Genomic DNA, 15527 nt, shown 5'->3' on the forward strand with positions numbered 1-15527 from the left:
TGTCTCTGAGGACAGGCTGTCTCTGAGGACGGTTGTCTCTGAGGACAGGCTGTCTCTGAGGACGGTTGTCTCTGAGGACAGGCTGTCTCTGAGGACAGGTTGTCTCTGAGGACAGGTTGTCTCTGAGGATGGTTGTCTCTGAGGACAGGTTGTCTCTGAGGACGGCTGTCTCTGAGGACAGGTTGTCTCTGAGGACAGGTTGGACAGGTTGTCTCTGAGGACGGCTGTCTCTGAGTACTTGCTTGCCCTTTCTTCCTCCCGTTTCCCTTCTTTCCTAGGGTAACCGCTGTTAACCAAACACTGGATAGTTATATTTTGTGAGCTAGAGATCTATATCCATTGTTTTTAGTCCCCCTTATTTGGCGAGCTTACTTTGCATTGCATAAATGTGGCTAGAAAGATTTATTTCCCAACGTAATGTCTTGTCTTTTTCCAATTATAGAAACAAAATATGCCTATATAACTTTAAACACAAGAAAGCTTTTATACTTTGTAGAGATAAGCACAGTTGCTTTAGTATGTGTCCTTCCAGACTTGCTTCTCTAAGTAACTGTTTCATCTTCTACCACAGCAAGCTACTTTACATACTGGCTCAGTTAGAGTCCTATTGCTGTGATAAAATACCAAGGCCATGACCACCTGCCCAGGGCTTTCATCACCCACAGGGAGCTAGGCCCTGCCATTGTCAATCATGAATCAAGAAAATACACCACAGACTTACCTCCATGCCAGTCTCACGTGGGCATTTTGTCAGTTGAGGGTCCCTCCTCCCGGATGACCCTAGCTTGAATCAAGTTGACCAAAACCTAATCAGGACACCCACTGAGCCAGCATGCCAGCCCTAAAGGTTATTCTTTCCCCACTGAGCATGGTTTGACAACCTGGACTTAGTCAAACCATAAAGGTTAGGGCTAGTTACTACCCGCCAGAGACCCTTCTGGTACCAGCAGCAGTTCAGAGAAAGCGCATCACCCACCTCAAGCTCAATAGATCACTAGCAACACACTGAAAACAGTTAGATTGTGACAGGAGACTATAGTTACCAGCTAAGAGACTTGACAGGGTAGCCAAGGCTCCCAAATATTTGTACACCCGTCTTCTGCTGGGTCAGGGTGTACATGAGTGACTGTGAGCACAGCCTGCTAAGCCAAGACACAGCTGAGCTTGGGGTTTTGTTGTTGTTGGTGGTGGTGGTGGTGGTTGGTTGGTTGGTCTTCATCATTTAGGCATAGTGGATTTGCTTGGCTACCTATATGGTTGAACTCACTCTCCAAATTGAGAGATACTGTTGCTCCAGTCTCCACTGTAAGCTACATCCCTGGTCTTTCTGGCATTGTCACATTTCCCTAACACTACAATTGGATCATGGAGAAGGGTATGCCAGGCATATCTTTGGGCATGGCCCATTTTGTCACAAAACTGGGACAGAAATTAGCATTTAGAGAGACAGTGAAGGTGTTTGTTTTTTTTTTTAACATGACTATTCAGATTTTTTTTTCCTAGTGATTTTGTTTTGTTTTTTTTCTATTTTTGAGACAGTCTCAAGCCAAGGCTAACCTTGGACTCCCTACATAGCTCTAGATGACCACAAACTTTTGATCCTTTTGATCCTTCTGCCTCCACATTCTGAGTTCTGGGATTAAGGCATCTGAGCTACATTGCAGCCCCGAATAGTCAGATTTTCAGATTAAGTTGGTCCCCCTCACATTCCTTCCACTTTGAAGAGTTTTTTTCCTCACTTTTTCTTAGCAATTCTGTATCTTTACTTTAAAAAATTTTTTTTTTTCCAGATTAATTCTAAGCACTAAGTTTCCTTCATTTTTTGCACATAAAGAATCTAAGGCTTGTAAGTTAGGCTCTTTCTGGGCCACGGAGCTGTATTTAGACTGCATCCTCTTTGCCAAAGCTGTCTATCTGATACCATCAATCAGTACTGCCTACTGCACAACACTGCATGTGCTGCTCGACTGCATTCTGTGCACTGCTCTTCCTGGGATTGAATGGTAAAGAACATTATAGTTCAGCTATTCTGAATAGCATATACTAATATCAACAGTGTGCAATGAACATGTGGTTTCAAGACAAGTGCTCTGTTATCTTCTACTGTAGGAGATTTCCCATTGCCCTACAGTGTAGCAGGAAAGAGGTCCCTGGGCATGGACTCTTCACATACATTACGTGATGCTGGTCTTGTTTTGAGACACGATGCAGTAGTTTCCTCCTGGGTTTATTTGAGCATCACTGAAGTTCTGCCATTGTGTTTCTTTCTCTCCCACAGGCTGCTGTCCAGGACAGACTGAATGAGCAGGAGGGTGTACCAAGTGTTTTCAATCCACCTCCAGCTCGACCCCTACAGGTTAATACAGCTGACCACAGGATCTACAGCTATGTTGTCTCAAGACCACAACCAAGGGCAAGTTTTGTAGCTAGAATACACTCTTTTTAATTTGGTTTTATTATCTGTGTGTGGTGGAGCAACAGAAATGTTCACAGTATCACCATGTTAGCTGTGGGCCTGGCAAGACTTACGGTTCATCCATTTCACTTGGCTTTGCAATGCATTGCTGTAGGAACCACTTTTCTGTTCTTTACTGAGAGAGTGGTTCCTGGGCCTCATTTTGAGCAGCTTGCTTTTAAAATGTCAACTGCAGGCTGAATGGAGCCTCTTCTGAGCATGTCTGTGACCCACATGCATACATGAGCCACGAGAGCCTGAGAGGGCACTGCATCCCTGGGAACTGGACATAGGCTGCTGTGAGCAACCATGAGGGTGTTGACAGCCAAACCTGGGTCCTTTGAAAGAGCAGTCAGTGATTGTCTTGACTGCTGAGCCATCTCTCCAGCCTCCCTCTCCCTTTTGTGTGTGTTTTGTTTTGTTTGGAGACATGATCTTATTCTGTAGCCCAGAATGGCTGGCAACTCACTATAGCCCAGGCTGGACTGGAGCTCACTGTGTAGGACAGGCTGCCTCAAACCTTGGACAGGCCTCCTATCGTAGCCTTAACAGGGTTGCTGCATGAACTACGTACCATAGCTGGCAGCCTCCCACCATTAAATTCAAATCTGATACGTTCTTTGTGACCCACGTTCCCTTGACTTTAGTACTTTTAAGGAGGTGCTTAGAATCTGTGGGAGTTCTGGACCGCTGTTTTGAGGTTGGTCCTAAAGACTGTTAGTGAAGATGTGATTCCAGAGTGGACTAGTTAACTGCTGCTGTGGTGTGCTAAGGTTCAGAGCCATTTGCGCCTCAGTTTCTCCTTCCCTCGCCCTTTCCATTCATTGTCCTTCCCCTTCCCTTCTTTCTCTCCCTCCTTCCTTTTCTCCTCCCTCACTGCCTCCCCCTCCTTCCTTCAGAATCATCTTCCATTGCATTTTATTTATTGTATGTGCAAGGAGGTCGGAGGACAGCTTGAAGAGTCAGTTCTCTCCTACCATGTGGGTCACAGGGATCAGACTCCAGTCAGCAGGCTTGGCAGCGGGGGCCTCTACCTCTTGATCCACTTTGTGAGCCCCACTTGGTTTCTTTTTGAGGCAAGATCTAACTGTATAGCCCAGGCTGTCATCAAACTCTCGATCTTTTCATCTTAGCTTTCCTGTTACAATCTGATTTCTCACATCTAGTTAAGGGGAATAAGATACATACCTGACTATGAACTCCGATTAACTTAATGGAGGTTTTCTTTCTTATCTTTGAGTGATGGCATTCACCTCTTACACATGCATTTAGGATTGTTTTAAAGAAAATTAAGCACTTACTAAATCCTAGAGCAATTACAGTGACTCCATTATCATATTTTTCATGTCTGTATATGGAGTACTTAATGTTTCAAGAATCCCTTTAGAGCAGACATGGTAGTACACGCCTGTAGTCCTGAGAGGCTGAGGTATAAGAGATTGCCTGGGCTCTGTTGTAAGACACCATCTCAGGGAGAAAAAAGACCAGCTATAGAGATGGCTCAGAGGACCTGGGTTCGATTCCTAGCAACCACATGGCAGCTCACAACTGCCTGTAGCTCCAGTCCCAGGGATCCAGTGCCCTCTTCCAGCTGACACAAGCACCAGGCACACACTTAGTACACAGACATCACACACCCATACACATAAAGTTAAATTAAAAGCAAACAAACCAACAAAAAAGAGTGCTGAGGCAGGAGGACCACAAGTTTGAGGCCAGCCTGGGCAACATAGTACAGCTGGCACCCAGATAAATGTGGGACTTAATTACTCATTTTCTATAGAAGAGACACTTGGCAAGGTCTTTAGGAGATGCCCTAAACCCCCAGAACTACTAACTAAGCCTTATTATTTAATGTCTTCCTAAAGCATTTGCTGTCACTTTTGCTATTTAAGATGCAGCAGCAAAGCTAGCACAGACTTGTCTTCCTTCACAATTATGAACAAAAGATTGTCATTACCTGTCCTCACTGCAGGACTCCTCAAATCTTACTTTCTCTTAATGGGATAGCTTCATGGGTTCCCTTTGCCACAGCGGTTCTAGGACTGACACTTTGTGGGATCGTTTTGTTGTTTTGAGACAGGCTCCTGCTATGTAGCCCTATCTACTCTTGGATTTGCTATGTAGATCAGGCTGCCTCCAACTCACAGAAATCCACCTGCTTCTGCCTCTCCACTGCAGGCATTTAAAGCGTGTACCATCATACCTGGCAGGGTCCATTTTTAAAATAAAACAAGGATTACTTGAACACAAGCAATCCCCTGAGACATCTGCTAACCAGGATGGCTACCAAGAGACTGGTAGGCAACTGTCGTGTGAAGAAGGCTGGATGAAGGGTCATCCTGAGTGGGACTGTCACGCTACTCAATTTGCAGTTTAAAATTTAGGAACACTTTAGGGTTTGAATTTTCCATTTAATATTTTCAGTTGACTGAGGGTAACTGAAACTACAGAAAACAAAGACATAAATAAAGGGAAGAAAGACTAAAGTAGATGAGTACAGATTGGCCAAGTAAAAGTACCTGTCTGAACTTCAAACATTAGCTGCCTGAGGTGGGACAGCCTGCTTGTGCTATAGTGAGTTCTGGAACAGCCAAGACTACAAAAGGAAGAAAACCCTGTCTCAAAAACAAAAGGAAAGACAACCAAACAAAAAATAAACAGAATAAACAAACCAGATTCCTAGAGCAATCCATAACTCAGGGGGTAATTTCTTGTGTCCCCATGTTTCTTCAGCTTGGACTGGACCTCACTTTGTATTTGAGACCCTGATCCCCATTTAGCTTTAGATCCCACTTCGATGACCATACAGGATATGTGACATAGTCTGACACTAAGCTGCTTGTATGTAAGAGCAGTAAGATAGGTTGATTCGTGCTCTACCTGAAATTAATAGATACATGAGGATGTCCTTGTGGTATAGTCTTAGGGTTGCATGCAAGTGTCCAAAGCAAAGGACAATTATCTCTTGCTATTTCTATGTGCCATATATTAAGTCTAAATATACGATGGAGAGAATGAATATTTGTTATGTGGGATAATCGTTGACCATGAATCTAAATAGTTGCTGGAGAACGTTATGAAGATTTATAGCAGAACTTCTGTGAAGAACAATAGTCTTAGATAAAATGATAGATACCAAAGCAGTAGCATTTAATGATGAGGCTGCCAGGAAGAGCATTGTAAATAGAGAGAAGAATCACCATAGAGGGGTGGGCTCATGGAAATTGAACTAGAATGTTCTACAAGTATTGAACATTGAGAGAATGGGGTCTCTAACTTTGTTTTTGGAATTCCAGGGCCTGCTTGGATGGGGTTATTACTTGATAATGCTTCCATTCCGGTTTACCTATTACACGATACTTGATATATTTAGGTATGTACCTCTGTGTTCATATGCTCCTAACAACAAGGTAGGCTGAGGCTGGAACTTAGGTTAGAGTAAGCTGACACTCGGTCACTTTGACGGGCCTACTTGTCAGATTGCTCTTCCTGCACTTTCTTACTACAGGAACAAATGTTGTAAATTGTTGCCTAGTGGAAGGTTAGTTATGATTGGCTTCACATTGGTCCTGGCTGTTGTGTGTAAGAACCACGTGTATCTACCTGTGTTTATTTATTGGTCTTCTCCCCACACCATGTTTGTCACTGCTACATTCCCAAGGGAATCCCCACGCCCTTTCCTTTCTAACCACCTTATCTGTCCCTTGATTTCATACTCCAGAAACTTTTGCCCCAAGCTACTTCTCTGACTATGTACAATCCCAGTAGATTTTCTTGCTCGACTATACCCACGTAGCTATAGATCGTTGGCATCTTTCTAGGCAGTGTTTTGTACGTTTCCCTCTGCCCTGGCGATGCTTAGGTTACCAACACTGGAACCCTTTCGTACATGCACCCACTTGACTCATACCTTTATCATCTAGCTTCCTTTGTATACCATTCAAATAACTTACTTTTGCAAGCTACAGTGTCCAGAGCTAGGAGATGTTGAGTATAACCTGACTTCCAGGGAAGGTCAGGCTTAGCATAGACTATGAGCTAGAGCAATGCCCGCCTGGGCTTTGCTAAAAGCTGAAATGTCTATTGGAGGCTGGGTGTGGTAGCATCAGTCTGTAATCCTCTTGAGAATGAGGCAAGAGGAGTTGAGTTTGGCAGGGTGAGAGTGGGAGTGGGAGAGCATGACATCCAGGCCAGCAGTAAGCTAGAAGGATGTGCACAGAGTGCCCCTTCCAGATTCCGATGCTGGAATATGGACCCAGCTATTACCAGGGACTGGATAATAGCTTCTCCTTCATCTCCCACTCAGTGGCATCCTTGCTGTAGCAAAGTTTGTTGTTTTCTTTGAGTTTGGTCTGTTTATGGTTTGTTTATTTGGTTGATAGGGGGTTTTGTTTTGTTTTGTTTTTTAATTTATTTTTCTCTGTGTAGCTCTGACTGTCTTGGAATTCACTCTAAACTAAACTGGCCTCAAGCTTAGAGACCCACCCACCTTGCTTCTCCAGTGCTGGCCATTGCAAACTTTTTTTTTTCTTTTGTTTTTTTCAAGACAGGGTTTCTCTGTGTAGCCCTGGCTGTCCTGGAACTCACTCTGTGGAGCAGGCTGGCCTCGAACCAGAAATCTGCCTGCCTCTTGTCTCCCAAGTTCTGAGACAAAAGGTGTGCGCCACCACTGCCTGGCTCATTGCAGACTTCTTTAATGTCTACCTGAGTTGTAGTTTTTCCGTTTCTGTTTTATTCAGGAATGGGCATGTGGAACCATAAAATTTTTGAAAATCACACTGAAAACTGAGTTGACATGTATGGCTTAGACTATGTTGGCTGTTGAGATACACTGTAGTAAGAATCAGTGGACGTCAAGTCTTTGCCCCTTCCTAGAATTTGGATACTCAGAGAGAAAGCCATCAAATAATCTTTTCAGAGTAATAAGTCGAAGTACCAGCCTTCCGATGCACTTAGAACTACTTCCCTATATACAGAGCTAATCATATTTTATGTCTTTAATTTTCCTGGGTTGTTCATATTGATGAATTTGGTTTGATGACTTAGGAAAAATACTCAGGGGAAATGTGTTTGGTTCAGTTTCTTGAGATGTGGTTTCTCTTGTGTAGCCCTTGCTGTAACTGCAGTTCACTATCTAAACCAGGCTGGCCTTGAACTAACAGGCATCATGGCACACACCTTTAATTCCAGCACTAGGGAGACAGAGGCATTCTGATCTCTGTGAGTTTGAGGCCAGTCTGGTCTACAGAGAGAGTTCCAGGACAGCCAGGGCTGTTACAAAGAGAAACCCTGTCTCAAAAAGTAAAGGCGGGGGGGGGGGGGTCGGGAGAGAATAGGCTTAAGAATTGGTAAAGAAAGTTATCAGAGTTTACTCACCTTTTTCTATACTAAAAATTGAAGTAAATATTGTTTGCTTTCCTTGGGAAAATATGCATGGCATGTTTTACTAATTGTAATGCGATGTTGTCATCTAGGCAACTTCCTGTGAAGTGTAGCACATCCTCCTTCGCCTCATAACTGTGTATGGACACGCAGAGCGTAAAGAAAGGGTGTGATACAGCATGGTAGCATAGGCTCTAGGGATATTGTCTGGACCCGTGAGACACTGCATCCTTAGGTCTAAAGTAGCCACCAGCGTTCCACATCTCCGTCAGCTGTCAGCTTTATGACTCCTCCAGTGGATGCCATCAGTGTAAACATATCAAGCAAATATACATGCCCCTTTGAAGAACAAATACATTGTGACTAAGTCCAGGTTTGAAGTGAAGTCCCTATTGTTACTTGAGTAACTTGAGAGTAGAAGCTGAACAGTCAGAATCCCAGAAGAACATAAAGCAGAGGAAGCTGGGAGGAGGAGATGCAGGAGGGTTGTCTACTCTGCAGCTGTGTTTGTCATTGCACCTTTTCTTTCTTTCTTTCCTTTTTTTTTTTTTTTTTTTTTTTTTTTAATTAAGACACGTTCTTTGCATTATTTGGTGTACAAATCACTGACCACATACGTCTGTTGAGCACTTAAAACATGGTAGGTGTGGCTGCGGCACTGAATTATAATTGTATTTAATTTAATGCATTTAAAACAGCCATAAATAGTGACTGTTAGACAGTGTCTGGGGTTTGGATCTTCCTTGGTCAGGCCGGCACTGGAATGTTGCTGTCTAGTGGTGTTCATTGTTCTTGAGCAGAAAGCAGACACTTGGCAGCTGTGGCTTTCGAGCTGAACTCTACCTTGAGGGTTAATGGCCACTCACTGACCACTCACTTCCCCTGCTACCACCCTCTGACTCTGTTAGAAAAGTCTGTACGAACTGGCCCACTCCATATGCGCTACAGTAAGCCAATTCATGTGATATTTATTCCTTCCTCCCCAGGTTTGCTCTTCGTTTTATACGGCCTGACCCTCGCAGCCGGGTCACTGACCCCGTTGGGGACATTGTTTCATTTATGCACTCTTTTGAAGAGAAATATGGGAGGGCACACCCTGTCTTCTACCAGGGAACGTACAGCCAGGTCAGTGCCACGAACCAAATAGATGCCAACGTACCAATATGATTCTGTCCTCAAAGGCAAGTGTAGTTTAGCTGTGGTCATGTTGCTCTTACACTCACAAAAGACTTAACTAGTTCCTCACTGGTTAGAGAAATGGAAACAGAGGCAGGACCAAGCCGTTTCTCTAGCCTCCTGGTCTAGCCCCGTTCTTGTGATGTCCTTTCTGCATAGCTTGTTTCCATCCCCTAGGTCCCCACTGCATCCTTCCCTGAACACTTCCTCTCAGTGCCTGCTGTTGCTGTTCCTCCCACCAGGAGTGTCCTCTATCATTTTGGCTAACAGGTGCCTTGCCTTCCGTCCTTCACACCAGCTCGGGCTGTCCTGGCCACTCCATTCCTTCCCTATCGCGCCCTACCTTGCTTTCTAAAGTACTGACCTTCCTTTTTGTTTTCCATCCTTCTGTTCTTAAATTTATAGCAATTTTACATTCCTCCTTACATGATTTGTGTTCACGTCTTTGCTGTGTTAGCAGACTGTACACATCTTCAAGGCAAGAGCAGAATTTGTTTTGATCTCTTACAGAACTGAGTAGGATTTAGACCAGGGGCTCCAAGCAGCTCGTTTGATTCAAATTAAGCCACAAAGACCTTTCATTTTCTCCTTTCGGGAGGAAAGCTAGATTTTAGGCATATATAGTTTGTCAGAGAACAATAAAGAACAGCACAGACATGTGTTAAAAAAAAAGGTGGCTCTGTTGTGGAGTGTCTGGAATTCCTGATTCTTATCTGGAGAGGGGGGCAGCTCACTCTTGCTTCTGCTTTGTCTCACAGTTGATCTTCATGCTGGCTGCTACTCCCCACTCAGCAAACATCACACACCTACCTGCTGTACACAGTTAGACACCCTGCTCGAGGCCACAGATAGCAAGGGTGAGGGAGACAGCAGTTCTTTGTGTGATCTTGAGGGTAGACTACATTAGCCATGCAGGAAATTACAGGCAGTTAGTCAGGAGCATACCATTCCTATGTGACAAGGCACTTGCTTTGTCTCAGAAGATCTTCTGACCCCTGTGCTCTTTAGGAAACCTTTGGGTGCCCTGGTGCTTCCTGCTTGCTTGTGTTCTTACTGGATACCACTCATTTTTGCAGCTAATTTTTTATTAGCAAGAATTTTGAAGCTGCAAAATTGCTTTTACATAGTCACAGTGTCCTGCTTTACCTTTAAAGCACGAGAACAGCTGACTTTCTGTGACTGTCAGGAGTTATTTGTGTCACTTCTTACACCCTCATGTGCCCGATGCAGCGTAAATTCTAACAGCACGAAAGGCTTTGCATTAAAGTTGTTGGCTTGGGCTTTATAAGGAGAAAGATGCTGGGGTGGATATAAAGGTAGAAGCCTGGGAAGTACTTCGTTTCTTGCTTCCCTTTCAACCCCACTTCCCTCCCCTCTTTCTAGTTGCTAATGTTGATTAATAGTTCTGTTCATCTGAACCCTTAGCCTAAATAGTAGTTCAAGACCTCAGTAGTAAGTTGTGATCTTTTGTCTCTCGAAGGCACTTAACGATGCCAAGCGGGAACTTCGATTTCTTTTGGTTTATCTTCATGGAGATGACCACCAGGACTCTGATGAGTTCTGCCGGTAAGTAGATGAGTCATTTTCTTTCTTCTCTGACTTTTTTGCTGATGTTTATAGTTGGCAAATTGCTCTCACAATGTTTTATCTTGTTCCACAGCAATGCTCTCTGTGCACCTGAGGTCATCTCGCTGATAAACAGCAGAATGCTTTTTTGGGCTTGTTCTACAAACAAGCCTGAGGGGTACAGGGGTAAGTGTTCCTCTTCCTCAACTGAGAAGGTTAGAGTATCCTTGTGGAAGTCTAGAAAAACATTCTATTGCCATTCCTCCAGTGGAGGTTCTATGATAGACATAATGCTAGTTGTGGTTTTTTACTTCTATCATTTAACTTTGTCATCAGTCTGAGAAATAAAGGTTGTATTATTTCTTCCTTGAGATTAATGAAACAACATCAGAGACATTAAGACAGATACAAGAGCATACAGTCAGCATACGGTTGGGGTTGAGCAGGGCAGAACGAGTTTAAGGTCCATTCTTTACAGCTAACCATTGCCAGAGACTGATTTTCAGTCAATCCTGCCCAGCAGCTCAGTTCTAATTTTAACAGACTTTTGCTAGGCATTCGTCTTCTCTGTCCAGGCTTTCAGTAGAACTCTGGGTAATGAGTCTGCTGTTGAGGGCTAGAGTGCTGACATCCAATGCAGGGAGTTCAGTCTTTCTGGCGGCAACTCTTAGATCAGTGTTTTCAGAAATCATCAGAAGATACAAAGATCCCAGTGGTCAGAATGCAGTCATTTTGTAGCCTCTTTGTCCAGCAGCCTCTGTATATGCTTACATCTAGGCATTGGGTGCCTGATGTTCAGAACTAAATATAATATAGCAGTTTCTCTTGCACCTTAGTTCTTTTTTTTTTTTTAAGATTTATTTATTTATTATATGTAAGTACACTGTAGCTGTCTTCAGACATTCCAGAAGAGGGAGTCAGATCTCGTTACGGATGGTTGTGAGCCACCATGTGGTTGCTGGGATTTGAACTCCGGGCCTTTTGAAGAACAGTCGGGTGCTCTTACCCACTGAGCCATCTCACCAGCCCCGCACCTTAGTTCTTAATCTTTACTCCTAATTGATTTGTAAACATGTGCTGTGTTCCTACAGCCTGTGTTTTGCTATTCTAATGTGACTCTGGGGCTAGCAAATAGATGGCACAAAGGATACTTTTTGTAAAGAGTTACAAAATTTCTTTTTTTATAACATAGGATACAGGGGGCTGGAGAGATGGCTCAGCATTTATTCTAGAAGTCCTGAGTTCAATTCCCAGCAACCACATGGTGTCTCACAGCCATCTGTAATGGAATCTGATGCCCTCTTCTGGTGTGTCTGAAGACAGCAACAGTGTACTCATATACATAAAATAAAGAAATCTTAAAAACATAGTTGCAATTACATCATAGTAAAATTTGTTTATTTACAGACCAACCTTCTTACTTTACTTGGAACAGAAGGCTAACCTTGTTAAGGGAAGAAGAAGGAATTGGAAAATGAGGGGAGGAAGGAATTGGATGAGGAGGAAAAGACAGGGAGTGTATGCGCTATAAAACCATGGCCACCAGCATGCAGCTGAGAATTGCAGCCTTGTTCCCCGGTGGCTTTGACTCTTCACATTTGGAGAAATTATACTTCGTGTAACATGGCTCTGTGTAGTGCCTTCTCCTTCCGTTTAGTAGACATTATCCTAGAACCTTGTTACCTTCCCAGCATAACAGCAACTTACCGAGAAGCCTCGCCCTGGTCTAAGCACTCACCTCAGTTTAGGAATACAAACATGTGACAGAAAAAAATGAAAAGACCGGACGGGGCTTATGAGATGGAAATTTGAGTTTGGTTATCCAACACAGGGGAAGGAGAGAACCAACTCCAGAAAGCGATCTAATAATCTCTGCACACATCTTTAGAGGAAGAAAATACAGCAGAGGGGCTGGAGAGATGGCTCAGTGACGAAGAGCATGGGCTGCTTTTCCAGAGGACCTGCTTGGCGGCTCACAGCTGTCTGTAACTCAGATGCAGGGAATCTGAGCCTCTCCCAGGCACCATGCCTGCATGTGATGCACATGTGCATGGGAGACAAGTGCTGATGCACATAAGACAGAAATAAATCTCTGAGGGTATTTCCATCAGTCACTTGTTAGAAAAGAAAGAAATGACACCTTCCTTTTCCCAGCCATTTGCTAGTATGCAGTCTAAGGACTGATGTGTTTCATCCTAAGTCTTGATCTCTTGGGTCTTTGTGTCAGTGTCCCAGGCCTTACGTGAGAACACCTATCCATTCCTGGCTATGATTATGTTGAAGGATCGGCGAATGACTGTGGTAGGAAGGCTAGAAGGCCTCATTCAACCTGATGACCTCATCAACCAGCTGACTTTCATCATGGATGCAAACCAGACTTATCTGGTGTCAGAACGTCTAGAAAGGTACTGGGGCCTCCTTTCTGAAAAGAGACAGATGGTGTGCTTGGAAAACGGACTGACTTGGGGCTCCGCAGACTTCTTTCCCGTGTCTTGGGCACTTTAAAAGCCTTAGCTTCATGTTGAAGAATAGCTTGGAATGCTGAACATAGAACTTAATGCGAAGAAGGTGGACTGATTATAGCTTTCCCTATTACATGAATTATGTACAGTAGTTATAGAAAATTTGAAATGGGAAAGTCGAAGAAGAAATTTTAAAGCATTTATAATTCTGGGTGCTTCTAGATTTGTAGTCACTTGTGCACGCCTCTCTCTGCTTACTCTGAAGATAATAGAAAACAAACAAAAGGCCTGTTTACCTTGTCATACTCAGCACAGATCACATTTGGCACCAGATGTATAGGTGGTTTTTTTCCACCCACCAAGCAAGTTAATTGTGTAGCAGTGGACACAGCTACACAACTAGGTGACCTCTGTCCCTGAGACAGCCTCAGATCCCCTGGGTGGGAGCTCAAGCCCAAGGCTATGGCTCGCCTTCACTGCTTTCACCCCTGCACTGCCTTACCTGTGGTTTTAGAACCAAGACCCCCTCGGCTTGTGCTCCAATGAGTGGGCTCAGGCAGTTTAGCAGACTTGGGAAGCACTTAGTTAGCTTGTTTCAACTCTTGGGAAGTTGAGTTCTGTCCCTCTGGGATCTCATCCAGACGTGATTGCATGAGCATGGTGCACACATAAGCAGCCCCTCCAAGGTAGCGAGGAGATGGCCGTTCATAGGGGCTTTCTGTGCAAGCTAGGACCTAAGCTTTGCTCTGCAGCACCCCCGTGAAAAGCTAGGAGTAGCTGCCACACTGAGCAGAGTGGAGACAGGAGGGTCCCGACCTCTGCAGGTCGGTCAGGCTAGTCAGTGAGCAGGCTGCAGGGTCACTGAGAAACTCTCTTAAATACAACATAGGGAGCCAGGGATGGCTCGGCGGTTAGATCCAATGCAGGGTCATTGAGGAAATACAACATGGGGGGACAGGGATGGCTGGGCGGTTAGATCCAAAGGATTCCAGCTCTGGGAGATCTAACTCCTTCATGGGCACCTGAGTGTGTGTGTGTGTGTGTGTGTGTGTGTGTGTGTGTGTGTGTGTGTATTTTTTTTTCTCTCTCTCTCTGATTCTCTCCTCTCACATTCACACACACACACAATTTTAAAAATATGAATAATTTTTTTTTTAAAAGGTTGAGGACCAGCAAGATGGCACTTAATTTCAGGGTCCACATGGTAGGAGGAGAGCACTGACTCCCACAAGGTGTCCTCTGCCCTCCACATGTTGTGCAGCACAGTTGTTCCTTCCTCACTACCACGTGCATTCGAATAAGTAAATGTAGAAGGAAACATGCTGATGCCTCTCTCTGACCACAGCGTGGACAACAGAGGTGCTGGAGTGCTTGGCTCTGAGTGGGACACCTGTGACCCTGCCTCAGGGCTCAGGGGTGTCAGGGAGGAGGAGCAGAAGGGAGAGTAAAGGCTGAGGACTAGCAAGTCACCACACTCACTGGCCCCGCCTGTTGGCCATCTGAGGAGTAGTTGCCTTGTTTCTGTAAATAACTCCCAACTACCCTCTGTCACTGGCCATATATGACAGAGTCAGGAGGAAAGGGAGGGGACAAGAGGGGATTGGAGTTGAAATGACTAAAGTCCATTATTTAAATGCACGCGATTGTCAGGCTGTAAGTGCAGGTCGTGAGATAGCTCGGAGGCTAGCAGCATGTGGTCGTGAGATAGCTCAGAGGCTAGCAGCATGTGGTCGTGAGATAGCTCAGAGGCTAGCTGCATGTGCTACAAGGCACGCCCAGACTTTGATCCTAAATTCCACAGGAGTTTGCTATGCTCTGCTTCAGAATGCCATGTGGATCAGCGCATCTACCCTGCTCCCACATCTTCAGTAGAAGAGAAAATAGACAGGGAGTACACGAGTTCCTAACACTTGGGGAACGGATCAGAAGTTCAAGGTCATCCTTGACTACATAGTGAGTTTCAAGACCACCTTGAGATAGATAAGACCCTGTGTCCTAGTCAAGGTTTCTCTGGCTCGTATAAGACACCAGAACCAAAAGCAAGCTGGGGAGGAAAGGGCTTATTCTGTACCACAGTTCATCAGCCCAGGCAGTCAGGGCACGGGCTCAGAACAGGACAGGGACCGAAGGCAGGAGCTGAGGAGAGGCCATGAAGGAGTGCTACCTACCTGCTTTCTCAGCCCAAGACCACCAGGCCAGGGATGGCCCCACCCACAATGAGCTGGACCCTCCCACATCAGTCACTAATTAAGAAAATGCCTACAGGCTTGCTTATAGCCTGATCTTATGGAGGCATTTTCTGATTACGGTTCTTGTGTCAAATTGACATAAAAACTAGTCAGGCCGGGCAGTGGTGGCGCACACCTTTAATCCCAGCACTTGGGAGGCAGAAGCAGGCTGATTTCTGAGTTCGAGGACAGCCTGGGCTACAGAGAAACCCTGTCAAGAGAAAGAAAAAGAAAGAGAGAGAGAGAGAGAGAGAG

At 44.7% G+C, this 15527-nt stretch overlaps 1 protein-coding gene across 1 annotated transcript in view; it reads left to right on the plus strand.

Annotated features, from left to right (window-relative positions):
* Positions 1-15527, plus strand: part of Faf2 (Fas associated factor family member 2) — a 41217-nt gene that overhangs the window by 18978 nt on the left and 6712 nt on the right. Inside the window, exons 3-8 of the mRNA XM_029547372.1 lie at positions 2279-2413; positions 5755-5831; positions 8827-8965; positions 10497-10582; positions 10677-10768; positions 12810-13085. Coding sequence (XP_029403232.1) covers positions 2279-2413; positions 5755-5831; positions 8827-8965; positions 10497-10582; positions 10677-10768; positions 12810-13085 — 805 coding nt within the window. The remainder of the gene's footprint in view (positions 1-2278; positions 2414-5754; positions 5832-8826; positions 8966-10496; positions 10583-10676; positions 10769-12809; positions 13086-15527) is intronic.

The sequence above is a fragment of the Mus pahari genome, chromosome 16, assembly GCF_900095145.1.
Source record: "Mus pahari chromosome 16, PAHARI_EIJ_v1.1, whole genome shotgun sequence".
Taxonomy (NCBI): domain Eukaryota; kingdom Metazoa; phylum Chordata; class Mammalia; order Rodentia; family Muridae; genus Mus; species Mus pahari.